Genomic DNA, 25,267 nt, shown 5'->3' with positions numbered 1-25,267 from the left:
GATTTGGGTTATAAACCTCACAAATCTATACTGACTGAATACAAACGCTCCCAACCATCTCTGTTTGAAAACGCCCTAAATTAAATAGACATTAATATAAAAACAATAAAGAATGTACTGTGTGTGTGTTTATTCTAAGAAATATCAAAGGATGAAGTGCAAATGTAGCGTTTTCCTGCTGCACATGTCAGCAGTATGAGCTGAGTGGCTGGAAATCAGATTCACTGTTGTAACTTCCAGCCTGTCTGTTCCTCCCTCAGCCCCCAGCTGGGGCCAATCTGCTGGTCAGGTGCAGCGCCGTGGAAACAGCCGCGGCCTCGCCAACAACGCTGAGGGGACGACAAGGCAACACACTCTACACAAAGAGGACACTCACACACACACCACACACACACACACATAAGAGTATTCCTGTAGTCTGATATCTTAACATGTTTCAGATCGTTCAGATGGAGAAAAACAAAATGATTCATGGACACAAATCTATAAATAATAACACCAGCATGTTGTTCTCCACTTTAGACATTATATTTTGAAAACGATTAGTTATATCTATGGATCTGTGATTGTGCTGATTAGCAGACATTGATCCTGTTGTGGGTCCCTGACTCTACGGACTAAAGCAAAGCAGTATCGCGTTATCTGACGTGTGAGATGCAACGGCAAGGAAATTCAAATCTGTGTGTCGGATGGCGATCTGGCTGGTTTCTGTTACGTATCAGATTTATGTCCACATTTCCCAAAATAGATGTGAGTGTATCTGATTCCTGGTGTTTTGTTTTTAATGGTTACATGTTCCTTTGTACCTGCTGGGGTAAACGTCCTCTGTAACAGTTCCATCTTTGCTTAAATTGAATCGCTACAATCTCATCGCCTCTATAACCAAAATTGCCTTTTCCAGCCATTTCGTCGAATGAACACACTGGTGTGGAAACTATAATGCAAACGCAGCATCCAAGGAAAGTGCGTCAAGAAAAGTGGTATCATTTGCTGTGTGTGTGCGGTGTTGTTCTTGATGTCTTGACCCCCTCCATCAAGGAGCAGCCAATCAGATCGGCCAGAGCTAATGCATCAAACCCCGGCGGAGGGACTTTCCCTGTGGTCAACAGCATGTGACATTACAAAGCCTCGCTCCATACAGGAGCCGGGGAGCCAGGACTCTACGCCGGGTGGATTATGTCTAAATAAAGCCGGCGTGTATCACTGTGTCACTGATCCCTTGTGCTTTCGCAGACAACAGGTTTGCCTTCTGCAATCTGTCAGTGCCTTTCCGCTCTTTCAAACGGGGAATAAAGAAGACAGAGAAAGAGCGAGGGAGAAATTGAGAGTGTATGAGGGAGAAAAGTGAGCTGACGTTCATCAGTAGAGCGGCGTGGCTTAGCCTAAGAGGCTTGAATAATCAGTATGTTAAGCTGTCAGGGTGTGCGCTCGCACCTACCGCACGCTTACAAACTCCTGGGTGCTTTTTAATCAAGCAAAAACGCTGAGAGGCCGCGTTGACTGCCAAGAGCCGCAGCTAAGAGATGAGCTTTAGAATATCTCTTACACTTTCTACTGACCTCACAGTCCACAGACCTGCAATTTCACAGAGCAAGGACACACTGGATTCTCTACATGATGTGGTGTGAATCATCATATTGAGTGTGACCGCCTCATACTACAACGATCTGCTGAAGCCAGGGAGACGCCACCAGGCAGAAGCTCATTTAAACACTCTCTTGTTTTCTGTCACACTGTCAGTGCTGTTAATGGTGCGCACAACTTTACACTGTGTTTCTGCATTCAGCGTATTTGTAAACAAAACACATTACCATCGATGAACCCCTGAACATGAAGCATGACACTGAAGGTGCAGTCAGCGAGGTGTGTGTGTGTGTGTGTGTGTGTGACAAGTGTGCACATTAGACGAGCCTCTGAGATGATGACACAACCCTAGTTAGCAGATTTAAACATTGAGCCTCTGTATTGTTGCCTGACCTTTGCTCAACAGGGATTCATTGCAGCCCTACAAGCCACAACTGTGAACACACACAGATACGTCAGTTATCAGAGGTCTTCTTCTAAATGCTTGAGTTGTTTTTCTGTTGTTAAGATCAAATGTATGCAGGTCCTTTTTTCACCACAGCACCTCTGGACAGACAGCGTTACTAACAGAGGTGATTAGAAACTGCAACAAAACACACATGTTGTGTTGTGGACACAAATCAAATGGGCCTGACATTCCTCCACAAATTGGGTTTCAGTTTGTGACAGACTGTCACATGGAGAGGGGGATAATTGGTAAACATGTGAGCAAGTACATCAACCATCATCAAAAATCTCTAAAATGGGTGACAATCTAATCCAGAACACGCAGACGAGAGGATGTACCTGCCTGTCGCCCTTTCATTTCATCCCTCCATCAAAGGACAAATACTATGTGTTACTTCACACAGTGGAGGATTGAAGGGACCGACGCTGCAATCCTGACCTGACATTCATCAATTCTCAATCCACAAATACTAAAAATCTTCGGGTGACATCATTGCAGCTTTGAAATGGATTCAGTACACAAAACAAAAAATGGAAAACTGCACCGCACATCAGCTGGAATCCAATCCAGAGAGAAAAACAAACACATTTAATCTTTAATGTCTTCTCTGCTTTTCTTTTCTAACCAAACGCTTTCCTCCTCCTGCCTTCTGATCACTGCAGTGATCTTAATAACTCCATGCCAACAATATGTTCATGCCACTTTCCCACTTGACCTGTTTCTCCGACCCCCCTCCTGTATTAGTGAGGATATAAATAGCGTGCACACAGGGGGCGGGGGGGGCAGGGGGGCCGCCTATTTATGACCACACTGTACCACCCTGAGTGATGCTCGCAAAGCAGCGGGGAAGGTAAAAAGCTCCTTCCTGTTCCCGCTGTACCTTTCCATTCCCAGTCCCTCTGCCTCTCCCTCTTTCCCTCTCCTCTTCCTCTCCTCTTCATCCTTTTCTGATTGATCTGGCAACCCGTCGCCGGCTTAAATTACATCGGCCGGTGGCTTTGCACCAAGACAAAAAAAAAGGGCCCTCAGATTTCATAGCTCATAATTCTCCGCAATAGCCTCAACTTTCAAAAGGTGCCGTGTTCAATTTCAGCCGCCGGCGATGTCTCCCGTCCCCCAACACGCATTCTCTTATGAGTTATGACACGGGATAGATGGTTTTTTAAGTTTACAGCCCGGCCCGGTGACAGAGGGCTGTTTACCAGTCAAGCAAGCGTGAAGGAGGGAGTGAGAGGTGAAGAACCGACAGTGGCCTCAGGAGTGGCCGTTAGCTTGTTTGTGCTAGCTGGAAGCCAGATCAGCTAGCTAGCATTTGTGATTTTGCTAACTGCCAACGACAACATTAGCTAGCGGGAACAGGCAGAACTTACTTTCATCTACATTTCACCTCTCTGAGACTCAGGAGCAAGTGAAGGAACTCTGTCAGTGGTTGGTAGAGCAACATAGAGCAGCTCTGCAATGAATCATAGCTGTGCAGTTGAATTAACTTAATGACACGATAGAAAGCATGCCAGAGGAAGAGTAGCAGGGGTTCATGAAAAATGACTGGACTCAAAGAAACACTCCAGACTCAACCATGTGTAAAATATGATATAATTATTAATACTATTTCAGCAAAGGTTAAAAAAGATGGTGATAAAACTGCTAATGCTAAATAACCTACAGTCTCTCTCTCTCTCTCTCTCTCTCTCTCTCTCTCTCTCTCTCTTTCTCTCTCTCTCTCTCTCTCTCTCTTTCTCTCTCTTGACTTGTATAACTGTGACAGAAACCAGGATTAAACTCAGTTAAAAACTCTAGCAGTTCTCAAAGTCCCGCTGAATCAGAAACACAGTGTCCAGTAACATCAGTATACTAACTCATCATTTCTTCTACATCCTTCTCGTCTGTATCATTTGCTCTCCATCTCTTCTTTGACAGATACCAAGACCACAGCCGGTCTTGTGCCAGCGTCTTCCCAGGCAACTCCCGGCCCACTCTGTGCCCCGAGCCAGGCCAGCATGAGATCCGGAATGGCTCGAATGGGCCAAAGCACAAAGGAGCCAGCTGCTAGCAGAGCGAGGAGGAAGCAGAGCTGACTGAATGTACTGGATACATGTGATCCATCTTTTTATAGTGCGGCTATTCCAAATGGAAGCGAAACACACTGACAACACGCCTGGAGAACGCACATGTATAATTAGCTAGAATTTACTTGTCTACACGTACGTTGCCGATAATCAATGAACACCACAACGTCCTCAGCATTGACCGGACTTTTGTGCTGCACCTTAACGCTTCAATTGACTTCTTTAGTTCCAATTAATTCCCAAACCTTCATGACGTGGCTTCATCCAACACCACCTGACATCTAAGGCGTTATGTGATGTATAGGTGTAAGACTTTCTTACACCATCTCAACCAATAACTTAGGACAAGTAGAGAATGTAGTAGTTAAGTAAGTCCATTTGTGTTTCAGCAGGATTGCAATTACTCGTCCTGAACGACCAAAGCCTGCGATCTCTAAGCTCATACCTTAATTAAAACACTCCTACTGAACAAACCTGTTGAGATTTTACCAATTATTTTTATTTCAGATGGCCTCGTCCACGCACTAGACACTAAAATTTGACAGAAATCTGATTATGTCTTCAAGAGGTTGACTAATGAGACTTCTATCATTCTATTCCCACCTCCAAATCCGGTGAGGCCAATTTCTGGGCTCTTGCAGTCGTTGTCACTGCTTGTCCAGTCGGGAGGGGTGTAGACAGACGTGTGATGTTGCCACCCGCCTCTTTTCACATCCTGGAGGAGTTGCCGGCGTACATTCAGATCACAAATTGCACCTCTAATAGAGTCCGAAGCGCGCAAAGATGAAAGGCGGCTGCAAATTCGAGCTGACTTTGATTTGATGAGGATGAGCCATTTGAGACTTTCTCTATTGGTGGTTGGCAGAAAGCCGGATCAGCTTTTGGGGGCCACAGTGTAGACAAACACAATTCACACCTTCCTAACTTACTCACACTACAGCACTTGAACGACGTGTGAAGACGCTCAGCGACGCAACAAAACGGGTGAAAGGAAGAACTGATCACAGCCAAGCCTGTGTTGTTAATTACACAGTACCAAAATAAAACAATCCAGCCAGAGGCCCATCTCCTCTTTGTCACAGATGCTCTTTTTGTCTAAATTATACAATGATTATCTCAGAGACGAAGGGCAGACTGAGAAAATTACACTTATACAAGCCAAAATTCACAATTATCAGCAGAAGTATTTCTCGGGGTGTTGATGTTGTTGTCAGGTCCTATTTTCAGACATTATAGAGTGGCTTTAAAAACTCTGGGCTAGCAGTATTGATGTCGAAAGCACTTTAGCAGCATCTCTGTCTCACTCACTCACTCACAAACACACACTCCCCCACACATACACACATACATACACTACACTTCCCCTTCCTGGTAAAGTACAGGATGTGCGGATGGAGAACGAAGCAGTTTTTCCCCCTCTGCTCTTGCCAGGAATGCTTTATGGGCCATGTTAATATTGGAGTTCTCCCGGAGAGATTGCTTGATTCAATCAAGCAAGTCACTGCCTTGTAAAGTCATTACACTTTGTGCAATGTCATGCGTCCTGGAGCCCGTGGACAGTCCTGTGTTGTGTCCCAGCATTAGGGAAGTGGCCACGTGCGTCTGGCACGTCAGTGTCTATAAATAGCCATCACAAAGCCAACAGAAACACTTTAAAAATCAATTAGAGATGCATTTTCCATAACCAAAACACAGCCTGATGTCCCTGGCAACTTGGGTTCCAGGCTGCTGTAGAAATAAAAGATTAGATTCGCTTTTGTACTGAATTTGTTTCTGCTGAAGCCCTGCAGGGTATGAGACTGCAAAACATATGGGGAGCGAAGATGAGATGGTGGGTTAGAGAGGAAGGGAGGGGGAAGTTTATCAAAGGAAGAGTGACCCTGCTGATACCATCTCATCTCAGCTCAGCCAGCCTACTTTTACAAGAGCGGCACAAGTGCTGCAGGGGGGAAACTAGAAAGAATAAAGAGAGGAAGACAACAGAGAACAGAGGAGTGAAAGGAGGAGAAGAAGAGGAGCAGGAGGAGAGGAGGAGCGACCCACAGGACTTTCTAAAGCAGTCAGCAAAGAGATCTTACCTGGCCGGCGGTCACACAGGTTGGTGGGATGGAGAAGTGAGGAGAGTCAAAGGGTCCTGGGGCGGTCTGGGTGGTTGGGGTCCTGGTGCGGCTCAGATCGGGGCTGCAGGGTGGTCCAGGGTCCAGGAGAGGGAAAGAAGGATGGAGTGACAAGGAGCAGGGAGACGGGGAGGCTAAAGGGGAAGAAGAAACGCTGCTTGCTCTTTCGCTCCCTCTCTCTATTTATCTCTTCTCCAACCTCCCCCCCACCCCTCCAACATACACACACACACACAGAGACGCGCGCACACACACGCAACCTCGGAGGCAGACACCAAAAGCTCAGAGTCACTCCGGTAATAGGCAGAGAAAGAGTCTTTACATTTACACACTGTGCCACAGGGGGGAGGATGGGTAGAGAGCTCCTCCCAATCCCCCCCCAGGCAGCCAATGGGAGGCAGCAGAGAGGCGTGCAGGGAGCCAATCCCAGCGCAGGCAGCCGGTGCTTTGCCACAGCCAATAAATGCAATAGCTCATATCCAATTGGAATAATTACAATATGGAAGGAGTCATGAAAATCTTCCCCCTTTTGAAGGACAGACCATTGCACTCAGTAAGTGTGACTGGAGGCTGCAGACATTAGACTGATTAGATTCTGGACCACTTAACCCAGCACGCCATGACTGCACGCTCCCCTGCAGACCTGGCAGGAAGAGGTTTTAGTCAGCTTTAGTGCTCAAACAAGGCACGCATGCTGTCTCTCCCCCTCTCCCTCTCTCTCTCTCACACACACAGACAGGCAGTAACGCGTGATGACACAGGCAGGCGTGTGTTCACATTCACAAGCTCTCACACACACTCACACACCCACATAACTCATTCCCCTTCTTCCACATTCAGTACATTTGACTCAGCACAGTCTGAGCGGGGAGTGAAGAGCGGGCTTCATCAGAGTCTTCATCAGAGTCTTCATCAGAGTCTTCCTCAGACTCTGACCATCTCGTGGCTCAGTCAGGAGCACACCTCGCTTCCACAAGTCTTATTTTATTCCCTCCTCACCAATCGATGGCTCCTGCGAGAGCCCGGCTTGATAAATGATCAATGGCAAACTGTCAGGTTGAGGAATGAAAAGCACATCACAATCACTGCCCCCCCCCCCCCCCCCTCCCTCTTCCCCCCCGACACACACACCCCAACTCCTCATTTTGCAAAGTGCAGTGAAAGAGGCTCAGGTTATAATGGAGCAGAAGCAGCCAAAGCGTTGTTACTTCCTGCTTGTTCTTTTTTGTCAGCAAACAGCTCAGTGACTTGCTGAAAGGTAGATTTTCTTTGGAGAGGAGAGAATTCTCTAGGGCTGCCAGCTGTAGAGAAGCAGGGGGGGAGGGGAGGAGTGTATTATTGTTGTGAACTGGTGTTGGTTTTCTAAGATCTTGACAGGATTCTTCTTCTTGTTTTTCTTTTTTTTACTCCGCTGTGACCACACAAGAAAAGAAAGAGTCCCAGAGGGAAACTAGTGGCACAGAAAGTGGTTCAGAGGAAAGTTAAGTTCAGAGACTTCCTCTCTCCCTTATCCCCTTTCACAATTAATTGTATTTCTTTATTTTTTTATTATTTATCATTCATTCTCTCCAAATGGTCGATCATTCTGAAATCTTGAACAAAAGATTAAAGACCGGACCAGCACAACATGGCGTCTGGTGATAAACTGTTGCATGTCTTCTTATTGTTCCTCTTTGAAGCACAGGAGGAAGCAGCCGTCATGAAAATCAATGAGGCTGTCAACACCTGAGTGTGTTCGAAGTTTTGTCCTCCTCTCAAAATCGATGTGAAATGCATGAAAGAATGTTGAAACTGGTCTGTGTGACAGCGTCGCCTGCATAAATGATCCAGGATGGGACCGACTGGCATGTGTACCAATCAGAAAATTAATTTCACGCATATTTATTTTGTTGACTGGCAATGTTTGACCTCATTTCTCCATCGCCCTGTTTCCTGGGTTTGAGTCAAAACAATGCAACAATTAAATGATGGCGCTGATTCTCTCAGTGGATCCGGTCCATAAGACAACAACAAGGATCCATTTAATATTAAAAAAAGAAGAAGAAATAAGAGCCAGGGATCCCGAGAGCAAACACTGTGGTTTACAGCTGTGCGGTCTATAGAATAGGACCCACACCAGCGCCTTCAGACTGTGAGCACGCAGAGGAAGAGACGTAAAAAATTCATAAAAAGATGGAAGGAGATGTCACATTGAATATGTAGCCGGCTGCGGTGATGACCACGGGTAGTGAGCTGTGTAAGCTCTGTGAGGGGGACCTGACCTGATGAATTCTAAATGACATCACTGTGCTCGGGTCTCACCAACATGGAGACGCATAGAAGGAAGCACCACAACCAATCAAGAGGGGACGGTTCCATCCAGAATCACAAATATAATGAGGAGAAGGACACAGATTGTAATATTCAGCGACATCTAAAACACATTTTGAGAAGTTTTTCAATGTATGGGGTTCTTTTGAGCTCTAAGCACAGGGGAATCATTTCAATTTACAGATTCACACAGGGTGCAAAGTAAAAGTTCCACCACAAATTAACAACCATGCACCTCAGTAATCAGCATCATGAGAGCTATTTGGAAGATCAACCAGGTAGAAGGCCGAAAGAAATCTCTCTCTCTGAATATGTCTGTGTCTTCCTACAAGCTGGACATGTGGGAGCGTTTAGGATTTGATCTCTTAAAATCAAACACAGACTTTGTTTTACTCCCGCACATTTGCAGGGGATAAATAGACATCTAGGGCTTATTTCTTATAATCACACAAGGCTCCAAGAATATCCACACTAGATAACAGCCACCTCATCAAATATTTAAAGGAGAAGGGGAAAAAGGCTTAAATGCCATAAGATTCACAGGGGGGGTAGAGGTCTGTGATTGTTATTCATTTATCCCGTGAAAATGTGAACGACTCAGACACAAATGTTGCTTTAGACCTTCTTATTAATCACTTATTATAAAGCAGGTTCCACAGGATTTTTTTCCTCTCATATCACCTCCATCTTGTGTCTTACATCCAGATTCTGTGTGTGAAACAGGAATGAACCCTCTGTTAAGTCGGTGTTAGATTTGGGTTAATGTGACGGTGAGTCACCGTATAAACATAGAGCAGAGATCTGACAGCCGTGGCTTTCTGCTTCCGCCCCAAACGTAATTAAGTCCTCCCCAATATCTGGTTGTCGCTTCTCTGTGCTGTTACTTGGGCTGGATCATTTCAGTGTACTTAGTTATTACTTAGCACCCACTAAATATAGCCTTCCCCCTGCAGACAGCTCCTCACAGCAGAGCCAGCTGTGTGTTATTACACCACCACTGTAACTGCTCTGTCAGAAACACAACAACACTCCAAGCATTTTGAGAAAGACCTTGAGGAATTGGACACGTGCGTTGATGCTAGTTATTTTTCTTTCAACCAGGGACGCTGCTGTGACACTGAGCCCCCTCAGTCAATTAATATAAGCCTGATAACTCCAGCAGAGGCTGCCCGCAAAGCTGAGATGCTTAAGTTAAGAGGCAGGCGTTGATTTGATGGAGCCGAGTGGGAAGCGACTGTATTTACTGATTATTTTTGGGAATTTTCGCTGTTTATTTTGAGTCGGGGGGTGAAGATAAATTGTGGCCTTCGTCCTCTCAGCTGATTTACAAGTGACATGCCTGTGTGGCTGCTGCTAAAAATGTCTAAAACCTACTTAATATCAGCATAAGGGTGTGGAAATGAGAAACCGGAAAGAAATGGACTTTAGTCAAACTGTAACTGTGTTTGATGTCCTCAGTATTCAAGTCTAGCTTTAGGTGAGGGTTACAATATGTTTCACCTGATTGGTTTGTCCTTCGTCCTTCCTTTGTCTAGCAGTAGCAATAATGGAAAATACACAGCATGAACCAGTTTTCAAGAAACATGGTGAGCAGGGTCGTGTTCAATCGTGTAATTAACATTAACCTCTACTGCACAGAAGCTCTTCATTTACCCCTCCAGTGGAATGATCCAAGCAGACATGAGCATTGTCAATAATACTGGATTCTAGTAACACAGACAGAGAAGACAATGAGAAGAGCTATTGATCATTTGACCAAACAATTTAACCCCCTATTAGCCTGGATGCATGGCGACTGCAACAGTATAAGCTTTGATCAGAGATGTTGCAGAAACTATAGCATGACATAACAACCTATATGTGTGCTCTTTTGTCCTTAGAAAACCGAATACAGGACACAAATGTGTGTAAGAAGAAATGCTGCAGGCTAGAAGACTCATTTTGAAAGACTGGAAATTGCCCACACCTCATTCTTTTCAAAGGTAGATGTCTGAATGATGTCGTACATACAGATGGAAAGATGATTCTCGAGGACTAAGAATTTTGCAGCGATTTGGACCCCATTCTCTGACCACTTAAATGAGTCTGACATATGAGTAATGGACAATTCTCCATCTGTACTGCACAGTGGCCTTTCACACATTTGACAGCCTTTTCCCCCTCTTTACTCTTTATTCTTATGAAGCTTTTGTGTTTGCTCCTGAAAAAGTCTCCAAATAAAATACTGCAGAGAAACGCCACAATGCTGCTCTTTTCTGTGACATCAGCGTCGGGTCGATGGGTTTTTGACAGTCAACCAGTGTCTAACACAGATGTTGGGTGGAGAAACAGGAAACAGTTTAGACCGCCAGAGAGGATTGTCAGGAAACATGGAGAGAGAATTTAACATTCAGGTGAAGCAGATACACACATTATACTTGTCTATACTACTACATGTCTCAAAACACATTTTACTGAAGTTTTGTGAGAGACACCTTCAGTAAAAAGGTATCGGAGGTGAAAAGGTAAAGGAATAATTCACTGTGGTTCCTTTAAAGCTTCCAATTTAATCAGGGCAATTTAGAATAATTCAAATTAATCTTAATCTCTCTCTCTCTTAATCAAATATCTTGAAACGCCTCCCAACTTTAAAGCAGAGATTTAAGGGGATTTCTTAAGGCTGACTGGTGACCTAATTCAGTTCGCTTTAAAAAGCTACTTTACCAGCCTGGGAGATTAAATAAGAAGAAGTCCTTTGCGTAATTTCATTTGTAAGAGTTAAATCTTAACATATGCATGACTTTTTGCACTAATGTCAGTTGGGAATCGTGAACCACAGCCGCTGAGTGATGCAGCCGATCGCCCAAAACACTAAAGAGATGTTGCTGCCACGTTTGAAACTCAAAAACTTAAAAATGGCAGGTATTATTATTATAATCAGAAATTGTTGCATCACGGTGCAAAGTCACTTAATTAACCTTCTTGGGAAGCAAATATGAGAGAAAGATTCACTCCACTCCAGATGCTGATGATGTATTTATGGCTGGAGTGAACCAAATTAATTCCCAGGCACAGATGGACTCTGCAGATACACCAAATCCCGCCCTGAGGTCCACCCAGGTTAATGCATTGTCTTTTATTGTCACTGTGCACCCGTGATTTGTGTGGAGGTGAAACAGTCAAGGCCACCAGTAACACCCCATTGACGGGGCCATAAACCAGTCAGCACCGCAGAGTGGAATGTGGAAAGTTGACGCGCCTGTCAGAGCTCTTCATGGGATCGGCCTTATCGGTGGCAGGTCACTGGTTTTCCACTGTGGCTCACTTCTGGTGCCGCCGGTGGAGACTGCACTGCCCCCTGGTGGCTCACAACAGTCTGGACATTTCTGAATCAGAACAATTAAAATCTGTGGAATTCATTCACATTAACAATACAAAACAACGGGTTTCATTATTATCCTCTTGTAAAAAAGGAGTTATATTTTTTGAGACAACTTGTGGATAAAATGTACGTGTGTCTACTTAAATTTCTGTTCCTTTAGGTCTCATTAAGGTTTACATGACATTTGAACAAGCAGATCTATTGACTAATCACAGTATAATCAAAGCTTTCTCAAAGTCACTTTATATCATAAGAATTAAAGGTAAATTGACCAACCGTGTGCAGGAAATATCCACGTTTCTATCTTCTTGACGGCTGTTGCTGCCATTGTCAGTCACATGACTCACACCACATGCTTTGGAGTCGCCGATAGCTCCAGATGGTAAACATACAAGATATCTCCCAAATATCTGCGATGCCTTGGCAAAGCTCTCAAATCAGGTCAACCAATTTACATGAGGATCATGGGAGCGCCCCCCCGACATGCCTCTGATCAGGGGCCTCTTTCTGTGATCACACTAAATTTGTAAAATCCAAGCCAAAATCCGGGTTGTGTGAATTTGACGTTAGATCCAAAATGTGTTAGATCAAGAAACACGGTGGTAAATAAACTCAGACACATCTCTAAAAAATTCACTGATGTACAGTTTATTATCAGTCGTGGTTGAAGACTTTTAATTCAGTGCCTAGGAGAAATGGTACAGCACATGTTGTAATAAAAATGATCCACAGGTTCAGTCAGTCGGACCCAGTTAGTTTAGGAAATTGAATGCAAATTACTGCAAAATCGACATTTGAACACACTGCTTCTGTCTGATTAGCAGCAAACTGACCTTTATCAGCTTACTGACTTATAGGTTATTTCATTAAATCACTTGGTCAAAGGCTCAATTTCAGCTCAAAGGAATGTTGACGAATGGCATCTGGATGTGAGATTATTCAGCACAGTGTTGTCTGTAAATCTGTTAAAATACGATGAGATGTAAAAGCACATCCCAGACATGAATGCACTCAAAATCGTAGGCATGTAGAATAATACTTACAAAAGTAGTTGTTGGTAATTATAGGATCTGATTTAGTAAAGCAGTCCCCTCAGGTTGTCGGATCAAAGCCCTTTATGTGTGAAACGTTCAGTGCTTCCATGTACAAAGATTCAGGATGGGTTTTATCAATGTCTTCTTTTTTTTTCTTCTTTTCCAAATCAAATCCTATGTCCTTATGTCATTTCATTTAAAAATAAATATCTTTAAATTTTAAAATATTCTTTCAAAGTTTGCTGTTCCCCATAGTAACCCACCGTTTTTAAATGAAATTGAAACAAATGTGGAAATCAATCAAATACCTAAACAACAATAACAGGATGGATATAGTCATTTCAAAATAAAAACTGTTCAGAAAGGTAATAACATTGATATTGTCATAAAAGAAACAAAATGAACACAAACAACAAACATATAATATACAAAAGAAATTAAAAAAATGGATACAAATTTGAGAGCTCCCTCTGCTTCTCTGCTCTTGTTCCACCCATTGAAGGAAATATGTGCCAATGCCCCCGAGAAAAAGGCCCAACACCCTTCTGTTCGACCCATCTCTTTGGCATTAATGGAAGGGAGGAGCAGACACCGCAAATCGTCTCTGCCAGGCAAAGAGCCACAGGGCCAGTTCATTGGACACCAGGCGTTTCACAAGGTGTGTAATCGGAGGATTAAAAACATGTCTGCTAGCATTTCACCAGGGCTCAAAAAACAATGTGGGGAAAAAAATAAAAAGGGGCAGAAGAGTGGACGGGATTTATTTCTTGGTGTGTGTTAAGTAGCTGTTCTCGATGCACAGGACGATGTAGGAGCCAGAGCAGCTGCTGGAGGTCTGCTGCAGGAGGCGTCCGCTCTGCAGCGACGATGCCAGACCGGTCACGGCGCGGTCGCCTGCCCGCCATGTCTCGCAGTAGTTGTCTGTCTGCCGGTGGCCTAGGCCGCTCGAGCCGTGCCACACCATTTTCTCCGGCCTGCACCCGAACAAACAAGCAGAGGAGTCAGAGGATTACAACACACTGGAGGCTGAACTGCATTGTAAATAAGTCACGGTTTGATTTTGGAAAATTCGAATAAAAAAAGATCCTCGATTTTTTTCTTTGTTCTCCACCTGGAGGGCTCGTCTAAGTTTAACCCCCTGTAGATTCATTTGCATGTTTATTCTTGAGGTTAAACAAACATAACCTGATGTATGAACAATGGAATCTATACACACACACACACACACACACACACACCCCAAAGGCAACAGAAGACTGATTAGGCAAAATAAATAGAACAGCGGAACAGAGCTGATACGCTAAAATCCAACAGCAACTCACCATGCGCTGTCCCTGAGGATATCTCTGCCATCAAAGGAGTAGATCGGTGCATTATCCCTCATTTTACCTCCATTCTCACTAAATAAAGACTCCCAGCTGCTGTACAACACTTGGTCCTGCATGGAGAAGACATATAATGTTAAAGCAAAGGCATCCCTCTTGGTGCAGGAGGGAGGTATGTTAGCGGCTCCTCACCTTGAGGTTCACAATAGGGAGGCTGTCCCTGTCCGACTTGCGGACAATGCTGTAGAGGTCTTGTAGTTTGGAGGACAGGAAGGCTCTGAAGGTTCCTTTCAGGCCCACGGCCCGGGCCTGCTGGAAGCACAGGAAGTCGGCCCCACGGATCCCCCGCATGTTTCCACTTTGCGGTGCGTTCAGGGCCATGAGGTGCAGCTGGTGAGGGAGACACAGGCTTGCATTAACGCTCGCATTAACATTAATGTATTCATGAGGGAGTTAAGTAAAGGACAACATATTATCAGCAGGTGGTTGTTGAGGAATGAAAACCCTCCAGTGCCACGGGAGACCTGATTTCCCCCCCCCTCCCCTCAGCAAAGACATCAATAATTTCACACACTATATCAATTTTAAATGAATTTATTACTAATTAAAGGCTTCTGCTGAGATAAACATTCCTGGTGCCGTTACTCTGGGCTAGCCTAGCATATAAGCTGCTCCACCAACAACGGCAGCAGAGGCAAGACTGCTAGCTAGCTACATAGCAGCAGATGTCGATGTTTCCCAGGGGATAAATAAAGTTTGTAGTTTGTAAACCAGACACACTCTTGTCAGGTAACAGTAAAGAAAGCAAGGCTAGTTTGTACCCGCAGTGCTAGTTTGTAGCTAGCTAGGAATGCTGGCAGGCTGCTAGTAAGTCTTAGCGTAGCTATATAAAGTAGCTCGGCTGAATGAAGCAGTCTCAAACACTTGATCATAGAATACAACGATTGACCGGATTGATCATGTGTTATCAAACTCACCCCTGGTCCTGAGACGTGCTCGTGCTCTGCAGGCTGCACTATAGGTGGAAGGGGTCTCGGGACACTGATGGGTTGCCGGTTCTCAGGCTGTAGGCCGCCTGTCCTTCCATCTGTCTGACCCGTGTATCTTGGGTCTGGGAATCTGGGATCATAATGGGGGGGATACCTGGGCTCTGGATTGACCGGCTCCCTCTTGGGGGGCTCTACAGGCGCGTGTGAAGGGGGCTCATAGGGCCCAACGGCAGGACCCCCCTGGGAGTAATGTCCAGCACCATTGTTGTGAGACTGATCCTGGGACTGAGGGTAATTAATCACGGGCGGGGGCTGAACCTCTGCAACCTCGTTGTCCTTTAAAGGGAAAAATGATTCAGCTTAAGAAATAATACTTAAGTGAACGTCTAAACACAAACAAAAGACCAAATAATATGAATACAAGTCAGCTTTCATTGTGTCACACATACCTGGTCTCCGTAGAAGGGACTGTACTGTCCAAGCTGTGTGAGGAAGAACAAGTATATGAAAGTCTGTAATAAACTCCACAGAAACCTTCCTGTTTGAAGGCCTTATGTGTGTGTGTGTGTGTGTGTGTGTGTAGCTCACTGTACCATGACTTGTCGTAGTCCATCGCGGACTCGTAGATAGAGGTCTGCTTTGTCTATGATGTAGATGAGGCTGCCCTCTGCTTGTCGTCTGGCAGTTGCGATCATGACGTCATACGACCTCAGAACTGTGACCTGCAGGAAAACAGATGCTTTGGGTTTAATGGGTGCCAAAACATAAGAAATATTTGAGGTCCGTCATGGAGACATGGAGACTCCAGGCCTGTTAGAAAACCAGTGAGAAATTCTCAGACAATGACTTACCCCAGAGGAGGAACCAGGAGTGCCAGGTGTGCCAGGAGGACCTGGAGGTCCTGGTACACTGACAGCTTTGAAATGAAATAAACACGTCAGATATTTTCTCCAGCAGTAGTTGTAGGAGGGAGTGTGAATGAAATATGATAGATTCACTCGAACAGCACTCACGGTGATTGGGCCTATAAGGTCCAGGCAGTGAGGGAGAACCTGGGGGTCCTGGTGGCCCTGGAGGCCCCGGGCGACCATCATAACCAATCCCTGGTGATCCTGGTGGTCCCTGGGGTCCAGGAGGGCCCATTATGGAGTCTCCCTTTGGACCCTTAACATAAATAGAAACTTGTTTTCAATCAGGGGACTGTTGGAATCCTTCAGCAAGACAATGGGACCATTTAAATCTCTAGTTTAATGGGAATGACAGAGTTGTAAGCTTTACACCAACCTAGGGTCTTACAACAATTTCTGTGTCAAATGGAATCTGTGCTCTTCACCCCAAGCATGTCATCAATCACCACTATGATCACGATCATCATATCTTTTCATTATCTCCCTGCTCGCTGTGTGTCCTCCGAACTGATCCACATATAAAAGACATTTGTCTCTACTGTAGTGGAACTCACCGGTAGGCCTGGTTTGCCAGTTGTGCCTTGTACTCCTCCGAATCGTGGGTCATAATATCCACCAGCAGGCTCTCCCTTCTCACCCTTCACACCCGAATCTCCACGCTCTCCCTTCAGTTCATTCTGTTGGAGACAAGCAGGTTTGAGAGAGTTTAAAGATAAATTATAATGATAATAGAATGTGAGCAGAATCAAAGAACCACGTTGCCTCTAAATGATTCTGTGTTTCATCATAATTTCTCTGTTAATGAAGCATGAAGCTGCTGTTTTTCCAATGACAATCACTAACTTTCTAATGGGAATGCAGAATTCCTCTAAATTCCATCACAGACACAGACACATTTGATTTAAGATCTTATGTCTGAGGCTCTTGAAACAATGACATGTTTGACAGCTTTATGCTCAGAACTTCAGTTAACAATGGAGGTCTGTGGATTATTTGGCATTTAAACATGAAGTCCTTTGGCAGATCTGTCAAATGTCAGAATCAGAGTTGTAACTTTACCTTGAATGCGTAGAAATCGATATTAGAGGCCGTTCCTGCAAAGAACAAAAGGGGTTTTAGAATGAATGTTGTTGATGAGGGTCAAATTAAAGATGATGATTGTGCTTTACTGCAAAATGAACTGAAACTGTCTGATTTACCTGGCACTCCTTGATGTCCACGTTCACCTTTCTCCCCTTTAGCTGCTACAACAGAGTACAGATATTTTCCATAAACACAGTATCATATTAGTAACTGACTGCACAGCAAAGCAGTGAGCAGACAGTTTTGACAGTGACGTCCCCTCCGTTTTATGAATACATTCATCAGCTCTAGTTAGGTTTGACAGCCTAATCTCTGGGCGATGCGATGGTCCGCCCCTCTCACACTGAAGCTGATGGATCAAACTGAAATTACCGCTGAACTCAGTTCATCTCCCCAGACACTTTAATCCCTCTAATTCTCCCTTACTTTAACTTTTCCATTTTGATCTCTCTCTCTCTCTCTTGATATCTCTGAGGAGTTCTATTTAAGCGGTGAGTCCAGTTCCTCCATAAAAGACCAAACCTCACCCATCAGCATTCAACCAATCAGATGTGTTTGTAAGTAGGTAAGTGGCTGAGAGAAATGCAGCTGTTGCCAACACTTTTTTGGCTTTGGTGTGTGTGTGTGTGTGTGTGTGTGTGTGTGTGTGTGTGTGTGTTGGAATGTCATACCTGGGTAATTCCTTGATGTGTCGTCATAGCGCTGAGAAAACAAGAATGACAAAATGTTAAGAGTGTGATGATCGGGGGGGGGGGGGAGGGGCTTATTAAAGAGGCGGGATCGAGGATTCTGTGTACTCACGTTGAATCGATCTGAGGGACTCGCTGGCCCGGGGGGTCCAGGCGGTCCAGGAGGCCCAGGTAGGCCGGGGGTTGCCTGGTGAAAAGAAAATGGTTGTCCCTTTGTCACTGTTTGATCTGTGGCAGCATAGATTCAAGACTCAATGTTGTTATTGTTAAAGAGATGAAGGGTTTCAAACAATTCAGATCCGCTCTGAAAGTACAAATGGCAGCTTTGATCTGCAATAGCAACAACAACAACAGCACAGTCATGTTTACTAGGAGAAGAAGAAATTGCAGTTCGGAGGCAAATTGCTCCGACTCACATCTGAATATATACTGGAGGTTAAAATGTGGAAAAATCTTGCAACGTTAAAATGTCACTAAAAAGCTTCCAGGAAACACCCCTGGATCTGGATCTGGATCTGGATCATGCAGCACTTACTGGATATCCAAAGCCAGTACCGCTTCCAGGGTCTCCTTTCTCCCCCTTGTATCCATTAACCCCGGGGCGACCCTGAAGGGACACAAGTCACTTGTTCATACAGTTCTGAATGGGGTTATAAAACCTACAACATATTTCTGCTTGAAATTAATCATTACAGTATTCAAGATAGAGTATTTGAGGAAACAAAGTGCTTACAGGTCTTCCAGGCATTCCGATCTCCCCCTTGTATCCAGGAGCTCCATACTGGCCCTACACACACCAGGACATGAAGTGAGCACGCTGGTTCATCTTGGTACATTTGTTCTGGATGCTGTGCTATGACCTAATATTTCCATCATAAAATACTTTAGCATGTAACCACTCAAAACACTCACAGTGGGTCCGACGGGTCCAGCAGGTCCTCTGTCTCCCTGCAATCAGGAAGGAACAGAGATGACACACTATAGAACACACACTACAGAACACACACTACATCCACCATGGCAACAGAATAGCAATACGCTCTGGAGGGAGGTGTGTGTGTGTGTGTGTGTGTGTGTGTGTGTGTGTGTGTGTGTGTGTGTGTAACTCTTACCTTTGGACCGCTCAGTCCTCCTTGATACAGAGGATCCCCATCAGGTCCGATGATCAGACCTGGCTCTCCCTTGGCACCCTGAGCAGAGAATGAGCTTTAACACGCAGCAGTAACTACACTCACATTGTAAAAGGCTGACAGCAATAAGTGTGTGTGTCTTAATGAGTGATTAAATTAATGATGGAACAAATCCACCTTAAGGTAAATCAATATGTAAACTGCGGCCTTTACCTTCACTCCATAGCCTGTGGGACCTGAATCTCCTCGGTCACCTTTAGGCCCAATCGGCCCCTGGCAGGAAGTTAAAAATGAATATGAGACAACGGACTTCAGGTGTGAATAAGTTATTTTAGTCGTCTTTGCCCTTGTAGATAAAGCCAAGCCAGCGTGATCAATCATCCTGTTCCTGGCCTTTGTTACGCACAGAGAGGAAACCATTGCACAGGAAGCGGCTTTATAAGCAAACAGATGCAATTTGATGTGGAGTGAGATTGCTTCAGTAATTAAAGCACAAATTAGAGCTTGACAGACTTGTAAAATAAGGATTCATATCATTCACAAGGTTGTAAGAAGGGTAAAGGTGTTAGATGTGCAAGCAGACTTACAGGGAAACCAGCCTGACCCGGTAAACCAGGTCCTCCCTGCCACACAGAACGCAATCATTAATGAAGTTAAGACCAAGCAGTGTGGGATTATAGCAGCAGCATCACAACGTAAACAAACACCGATCATACCTGAGGGCCCGCGCTTCCAACGAATCCATCATGCTGCAAGAAAATCAGAGGAAGAATTCATTCATTCATTCATTCATTCATGCTCCCAGTGGAAACAGAGAAACAGCTGATTAGATTGTGTGTGTGTGTCTATGAGATCTCAGCTTGTTCACGGTGGAAATTAACAGTGAAAGTCATTAACAACTCACCATGGCATCGAGTGAAAAGTGCACGTATTTTGTAATTGGTTTAGAATAACATGTGAATCACAGGCAGAGAGCAGAGGCTGCGTGTTCGTCCCGCCAGGAGCTCAAAATATGAACGGTGCATGATGGGTAAGTCGATGCAAACAGAGCTGCAGAGAACCTGAGAGCAGTGTCTTATGTGTGTGTTGTGTGTGTGACTTACATTGCCAGAGATAATTTGTCCCGGTGGTCCCGGTGGGCCTGGAGGTCCCGGGAGTCCGGTTCCATCTCGGCCTTGTTGACCCTAAAACCACAAGGAAATGAATACTTCAATCACACACCGTTGAACTAAAATACTAATAGTACTTGTAGCGATATAAAGAATTTCATCTGATTTGTTTTTCAGTGTAACTTTGGCTCATAAGCAGATAATCAGTGTTGACCCACCTGCTCTCCTTTGTCACCTGCACCTCCCCTTTGTCCCTGTGAAATGACACCAAAGAGTGACGTTAAACACCAAAAGAATTCAACTCTTCTTCCCAGTGAGCATTCAAACCTACACCGTCTCACTTTCAGCCTTTAATTCAGAACTGAAGAAGAGGGTGAACACACTGCAAACTTATGGCTTCTCTCATCTTCTGCAGTCTGATGGATTAAAGAATGTAAAAACATTTTTATGTAGACTAACCTTTAAAATTCATCATTAATAAAGAAAGAAATAATAATCCGTCTACCGGCAAACTTTATTCCCCTGTTAGGACCTGCAGCCTCTCAGGGAGACGTTTCTTCCTCAATTATGTTTTTTTCTTTTGTACAAAATTCATTTCATTTCTGTTGATGCAGTGGTTTGTGAGCGCCCTGTATTCTTCTCTGCTGCTGGCTGCTCCATGCCGAGTGTGTGTGTGTGTGTGCACGTGTGTGTGTGTGTGTGTGTGCGTGACTTCAAGCTGCACACTCGGCTGTTTTCTCTTATTAGCAAATAAGAGCGCGTGTCGTTTTTCATCCAGAGCGAGCGAGCGAGGTAGCGGCTCCACGTGCCGCCTGCTGCTCACGAGGATCACAGGCAGCACGTTAACATGTCAACCGCTGACAACTATCAATCATGTCACGTGTTCAATCTGCTCAGTCATAATACAATTAGAATGATTTGTTCTCTAGAGGAGATGATGTTTGCAGCTGCAGCTCTCAGAAGGTTCTGATGGAGCTCAATGAAACTTGTTGGACAGGTTGGACAGGATCCAGGGAAGAATTGATTAAATGTTTTTACCAATCAGCCTGATGGTTTTTATAATATCCACATCTGCCTATTTGGCCTTTTTTGCACATTTCCTCCTAGAATTCTGAGTGGATTGTCACAAACCTTTCCCTGTAGATCATCTGAAACAATCCTCACTTATTCCTCACTGTTTTGCTACGATTGGCTGCTAAAGTTGAGTGGGCGTGGCTCACTCTGCACAAACTGCAACCAAACTTAGTGGACATTGATTGACCTGATGGTAGAGCTGATGGAATGAAAAGTAACAACAAATGAACATAACATAATGAGCCTGATGTTTCTATGATTTGCCTGTCTGTCTGTGAGCTTTAACAGCAATCACAGAGCTGGAAAAGCAGCTTTAGGACATTTTCCCGTCCATCTGAGAGGCTGAATCAGTGTGGGAGGAGGGTTGAGACGCCGCTGTCTCGTCTGCTGTTCACACGCTGCGCCGTGGGAGACGTGCAGGCTCACCTACGTCAGCATCTGACAGTGGGAGTATCTGTCCCTGTGATGGACGGGTCTGCCAGGCGGGGAATAAATACCGCTACCTTTCCCCGCTGACTTAGATGAGCCTTCACACACACACATAAACCAAAGCCTCTCACACACTACAACAACTCAACCAGCTGAGGAGTTCCACTCATAATTCAGTCTGACAGAGCGACCAAAGTAGAAGAAGAAGGATTTTACCGGAGGTCCAGGGAATCCGTCCAATCCTGGCTGTCCGTCTCTTCCTTGAGGACCTTCACCTCCCTTCTGACCCGGAATACCAGGCAACCCAGATTTACCCTGCAGAGGTCAACGCATTGGAATTACATAAGTGAAGAAGTGAGCAATTTCAGCTCTTGTGATGACATAATTGTTCAACTAAATGTCAACAATGTCACATCAGCGAGTTAACAAGCGGGACTTTGTCGACTCAAATCCCCCGGAATGAGCGACGCCGAGCTGACATGTGCAGGCGGGAGATGAAATTCTCTCCCCTACATTGACGAGTTTCTTTAAATTGCTGTGGAACGAGACGTTTAATCCATGGCGCGCTGCTGTGGAGCCTCTCGGTAATTACAACTGTATGGCAGCGCGGTAACGACTCGTCAAAATGCTGAGGCGCTCCTGGTCCGCCAGCAGATAATCCATATGTGGGATGTGCGGGGACAGGTGGAAGTACAGCCTGATCGGTCTTATTTCCATAATCCATCCTTCAGTGTGTTTATGCTGTGTGTATTTTGGATTGACTTAATAGGATTCTGTGGTGTGCAGAGCAGACTTGACTCATTGATTAACTGGGTTTACAAAAGGAAATACGCCAAGTGACAAAATGCTTAGAGTCGATACACAGAAACATGACAGATTACTCAGAATGTTCCTCATTTACTTACAGGAAGTCCAGGAACACCAGAGGGACCCTGAAAGAACAAAACACAATGAATAAAGCAAGTTCCCATGATGCACTTCTGTTACTGAGCCCTGACTTCCTCCTGCGTGATGATGAGTCTGTCATGATGAAGATACAGCTGTGACTTCCTCTGGGGTTTATAACGTGAAGCAGCACTAACCTGTCTTCCTTCAGGTCCTCTGACACCAGGAAGTCCGTTGGAGAAGACTCCCCCCGAGCCCTCCATGTCATCCTTCACAACACAGACAGAGATTTGATTTCAGAAAGGTTTTGCAGCGTTTCAGTCTGCTTGATCTATTTAAGCTGATTGAACACTTACAAATCCAACGGAACCACGGAAACCTGGTCCAGGGGGTCCAGGAGGCCCGGGTCGCCCAACTGGTCCCATGGGTCCAGGCAGACCTGCCAGTCCGGTCTCTCCTGTGCGGCCTGGAAGACCCGATTCTCCTGCAGCTCCCTGTGAGGTGAGATCAACTTCAGAGTTTAGATTCTAATGGATCGGCACATAATCCACACACATGTACAGAGAGATCATCAAACCAAAGCCAGCACACAGATTAAGATCCAGTTTAGTGTATTTCTGTTTCTTTAGGAGCCTCTCGTCCTTTTTGCGTGACCTGAGTTACCTGCAGATAGTAAGGCTGAGAAGAAGAGGAGGAAGATGAAGAGTGAGGCAGCAGATTGTTGAGAAAAGAAAAGAAGGAGCTTGACTGGAGAAATGAAAGGGAAACGCTTCAGAAATCAAGTGGGAGTAGTGTGTGTGTGTGTGTGTGTGTGTGTGTGTGTGTCTGAAGCCTTAAACATGAAGCTCTAGTGTCTTAAAGCAAACAGACATCACACACTTTGTTTCAAAATGAGGAGATTTGTCATTGTTGTTCTTTTCTGTCATGTTATGGTGGAAATACAAACCTTCTGTCCCACGGCTCCGGGCAGGCCTAGCACTCCTGAATCACCCTGAGGAAGAAGAGACGACGTTAACACAAACACACAGGAAAGTCTCATTGATGATCATGAGGTTTGTGATTTGAGTTCTACAGATGTTTTTCTCACCTTTTCTCCCTGGGGTCCTGGAGCTCCTTGGACGCCATCAGTACCCGGCAAACCAGTCAAACCCTACAGATCAGATTAGGTTCAGTTAAGTAAAGATGAACAAGTTTCTAGTTTGCAGGTTGGCTGTTCAGAGACGAACACATGGACACTTACAGGTTGACCAGCTGCTCCGTCCTTTCCTGGTGGTCCAAACGCCCCAGAGCTCACAGCTGAGCCTCCTGTAGAGGGTCCAGGAAGACCAGGAAGACCTGGAGGACCCGGTGGTCCAGGCAGTCCCTACATCAAAGACAAAAACAGTCCTGTCAGCAAACGGTCATGTTCTCCCTGGTTTGAAGCTGAATTCAGTTCACTTCCTGCTCTCACCCGCATAGATTCCAGGTCGGAGAACCCTGAACCCTCCATGTCCACAAAGGTCTGAAATATTAAGATATAGAATCATTGGTATGTACACTTTAAGCTGACATACGTTTGTTATCATGCAATGGAAGCTCAGGTTGACTCACAGATCTGAGTGCTGGTCCTGGGGGTCCAGGAAGGCCTGGGGGTCCCCTGGGGCCAGGCTGGCCCTCTCCATGGTCTCCCTGTGTACAACACACACTTGATTGACATTTCTATGCTCACATTATTGATCTTTGATGCATTAAATCACATATCTTTAGAGAAATGTTGTCATTCCATCAGTGAAATGTGAGTTTAACCTTATCTCCTTTGAGTCCAGAGTCTCCTGGGATTCCTGGGAAGCCAGGAGGTCCAGCTGGGCCCTGAGTGGCAGAGATCACATTGTTAGGGGCAAAAGAGGCATAAGGCTGCTACCTACAAACACACAGCTGTTAGTTGAGCTTGAGTTGGTTTGTGTGGTGCTGAGAGGAAGCTCACCATCTTTCCATCTTCACCAGGATCTCCCTGGACAGAAGGAGACGAGAAGAAAGAGTAAGAAAAACTATCTTATGAAGAGTCATGGTAGTTAACATTGCATATCTTTCATTATTCTACTCATGTCTACGAACCGGCTCTCCATCAGTTCCTGCTGGTCCCTGGGGGCCTGCAGAACCCTGCGGTCCAGCTGGTCCTCGTGGTCCGGAGACGCTCTGGACCAACGCGCCATCGCTGCCCACCGAATACTCAGGTGCAGCACCTGGAGGGCCAGCAGGACCGGAGGGCCCAGAGGGACCAGGCTCTCCCTTCTTTCCTGGGTACCCAAACCCTGCGTTGCCCTGTGGAGAAACAACCAACAGAGAGGATGAGGAAGGAGGACATTTACACTCCATACCACTGGATCTATGTTTCACTCTGCCTTTAAGGCTCAAATCAAAGAGTTCAGCTGTAATTTGAAGCTCAGAGAAGAGGATCAACTCTCACCTTTGACCCTTTTTCACCTGGCTCGCCCTGAAAACAGAATGAAATAGAGTCAAGTCAGTTTAGAAGAGAAACACACACAGGTTTACCTTTTTTCACTCCTAATGTGACTTTGAGGACACTGAAGTAGGCATTTAATAAATAAATATATATAGTTCCCAATACTGCAGCGCCCTCTAGTGGTTCATAACATGTTGGTGTTGTTTTGTTTGAGCAGCTGGATGAGTTCGTGAAGTTCAAACTCCTGCTTGTTCCCAAAGGACAAACTGGGTAGAAACCATTC

General features: G+C 45.1%; 2 protein-coding genes across 4 annotated transcripts in view; both read right to left on the bottom strand.

Moving 5' to 3' along the window:
• pcbp3 (poly(rC) binding protein 3) overlaps nt 1-6,238 on the bottom strand; it is a 29,127-nt gene extending 22,889 nt beyond the window's left edge. The window contains exon 1 of the mRNA XM_076160518.1: nt 6,177-6,238. The gene's annotated coding sequence lies outside the window, so the exon portion shown is untranslated. The remainder of the gene's footprint in view (nt 1-6,176) is intronic.
• A 6,280-nt stretch (nt 6,239-12,518) lies between these two features.
• The window catches only part of col18a1a (collagen type XVIII alpha 1 chain a), a 61,537-nt gene continuing 48,788 nt past the window's right edge, over nt 12,519-25,267 (bottom strand). For 2 of the 3 annotated variants that reach the window (XM_076160557.1, XM_076160559.1), the window contains 35 exons: nt 24,988-25,014; nt 24,636-24,842; nt 24,505-24,531; nt 24,327-24,389; nt 24,132-24,209; nt 23,992-24,042; nt 23,782-23,904; nt 23,629-23,691; nt 23,488-23,532; nt 22,898-23,035; nt 22,739-22,810; nt 22,562-22,588; nt 21,873-21,971; nt 20,372-20,407; nt 20,148-20,228; nt 19,761-19,793; nt 19,632-19,667; nt 19,258-19,317; nt 19,027-19,104; nt 18,827-18,862; nt 18,648-18,701; nt 18,450-18,521; nt 18,027-18,101; nt 17,897-17,927; nt 17,342-17,386; nt 17,202-17,236; nt 16,697-16,819; nt 16,248-16,398; nt 16,086-16,150; nt 15,828-15,956; nt 15,684-15,716; nt 15,223-15,570; nt 14,438-14,635; nt 14,243-14,358; nt 12,519-13,894 (listed from right to left, as the gene is read on the bottom strand). In XM_076160557.1, coding sequence (XP_076016672.1) covers nt 13,681-13,894; nt 14,243-14,358; nt 14,438-14,635; nt 15,223-15,570; nt 15,684-15,716; nt 15,828-15,956; nt 16,086-16,150; nt 16,248-16,398; nt 16,697-16,819; nt 17,202-17,236; nt 17,342-17,386; nt 17,897-17,927; nt 18,027-18,101; nt 18,450-18,521; nt 18,648-18,701; nt 18,827-18,862; nt 19,027-19,104; nt 19,258-19,317; nt 19,632-19,667; nt 19,761-19,793; nt 20,148-20,228; nt 20,372-20,407; nt 21,873-21,971; nt 22,562-22,588; nt 22,739-22,810; nt 22,898-23,035; nt 23,488-23,532; nt 23,629-23,691; nt 23,782-23,904; nt 23,992-24,042; nt 24,132-24,209; nt 24,327-24,389; nt 24,505-24,531; nt 24,636-24,842; nt 24,988-25,014 — 3,069 coding nt within the window. In that variant the 3' untranslated portion in view covers nt 12,519-13,680. The remainder of the gene's footprint in view (nt 13,895-14,242; nt 14,359-14,437; nt 14,636-15,222; nt 15,571-15,683; nt 15,717-15,827; nt 15,957-16,085; nt 16,151-16,247; nt 16,399-16,696; nt 16,820-17,201; nt 17,237-17,341; nt 17,387-17,896; nt 17,928-18,026; nt 18,102-18,449; nt 18,522-18,647; nt 18,702-18,826; nt 18,863-19,026; nt 19,105-19,257; nt 19,318-19,631; nt 19,668-19,760; nt 19,794-20,147; nt 20,229-20,371; nt 20,408-21,872; nt 21,972-22,561; nt 22,589-22,738; nt 22,811-22,897; nt 23,036-23,487; nt 23,533-23,628; nt 23,692-23,781; nt 23,905-23,991; nt 24,043-24,131; nt 24,210-24,326; nt 24,390-24,504; nt 24,532-24,635; nt 24,843-24,987; nt 25,015-25,267) is intronic. The other variant, XM_076160558.1, reaches the window with a different exon arrangement.

This window comes from Genypterus blacodes, unplaced genomic scaffold (assembly GCF_046128005.1).
Source record: "Genypterus blacodes isolate CSIRO-AG114 ecotype Tasmania unplaced genomic scaffold, CSIRO-AGI_Gbla_v1 ptg000106l_1, whole genome shotgun sequence".
Classification (NCBI taxonomy): domain Eukaryota; kingdom Metazoa; phylum Chordata; class Actinopteri; order Ophidiiformes; family Ophidiidae; genus Genypterus; species Genypterus blacodes.
Note: the sequence above shows the minus strand (reverse complement) of the source record. Positions and strands in the feature narration are given on the sequence as shown.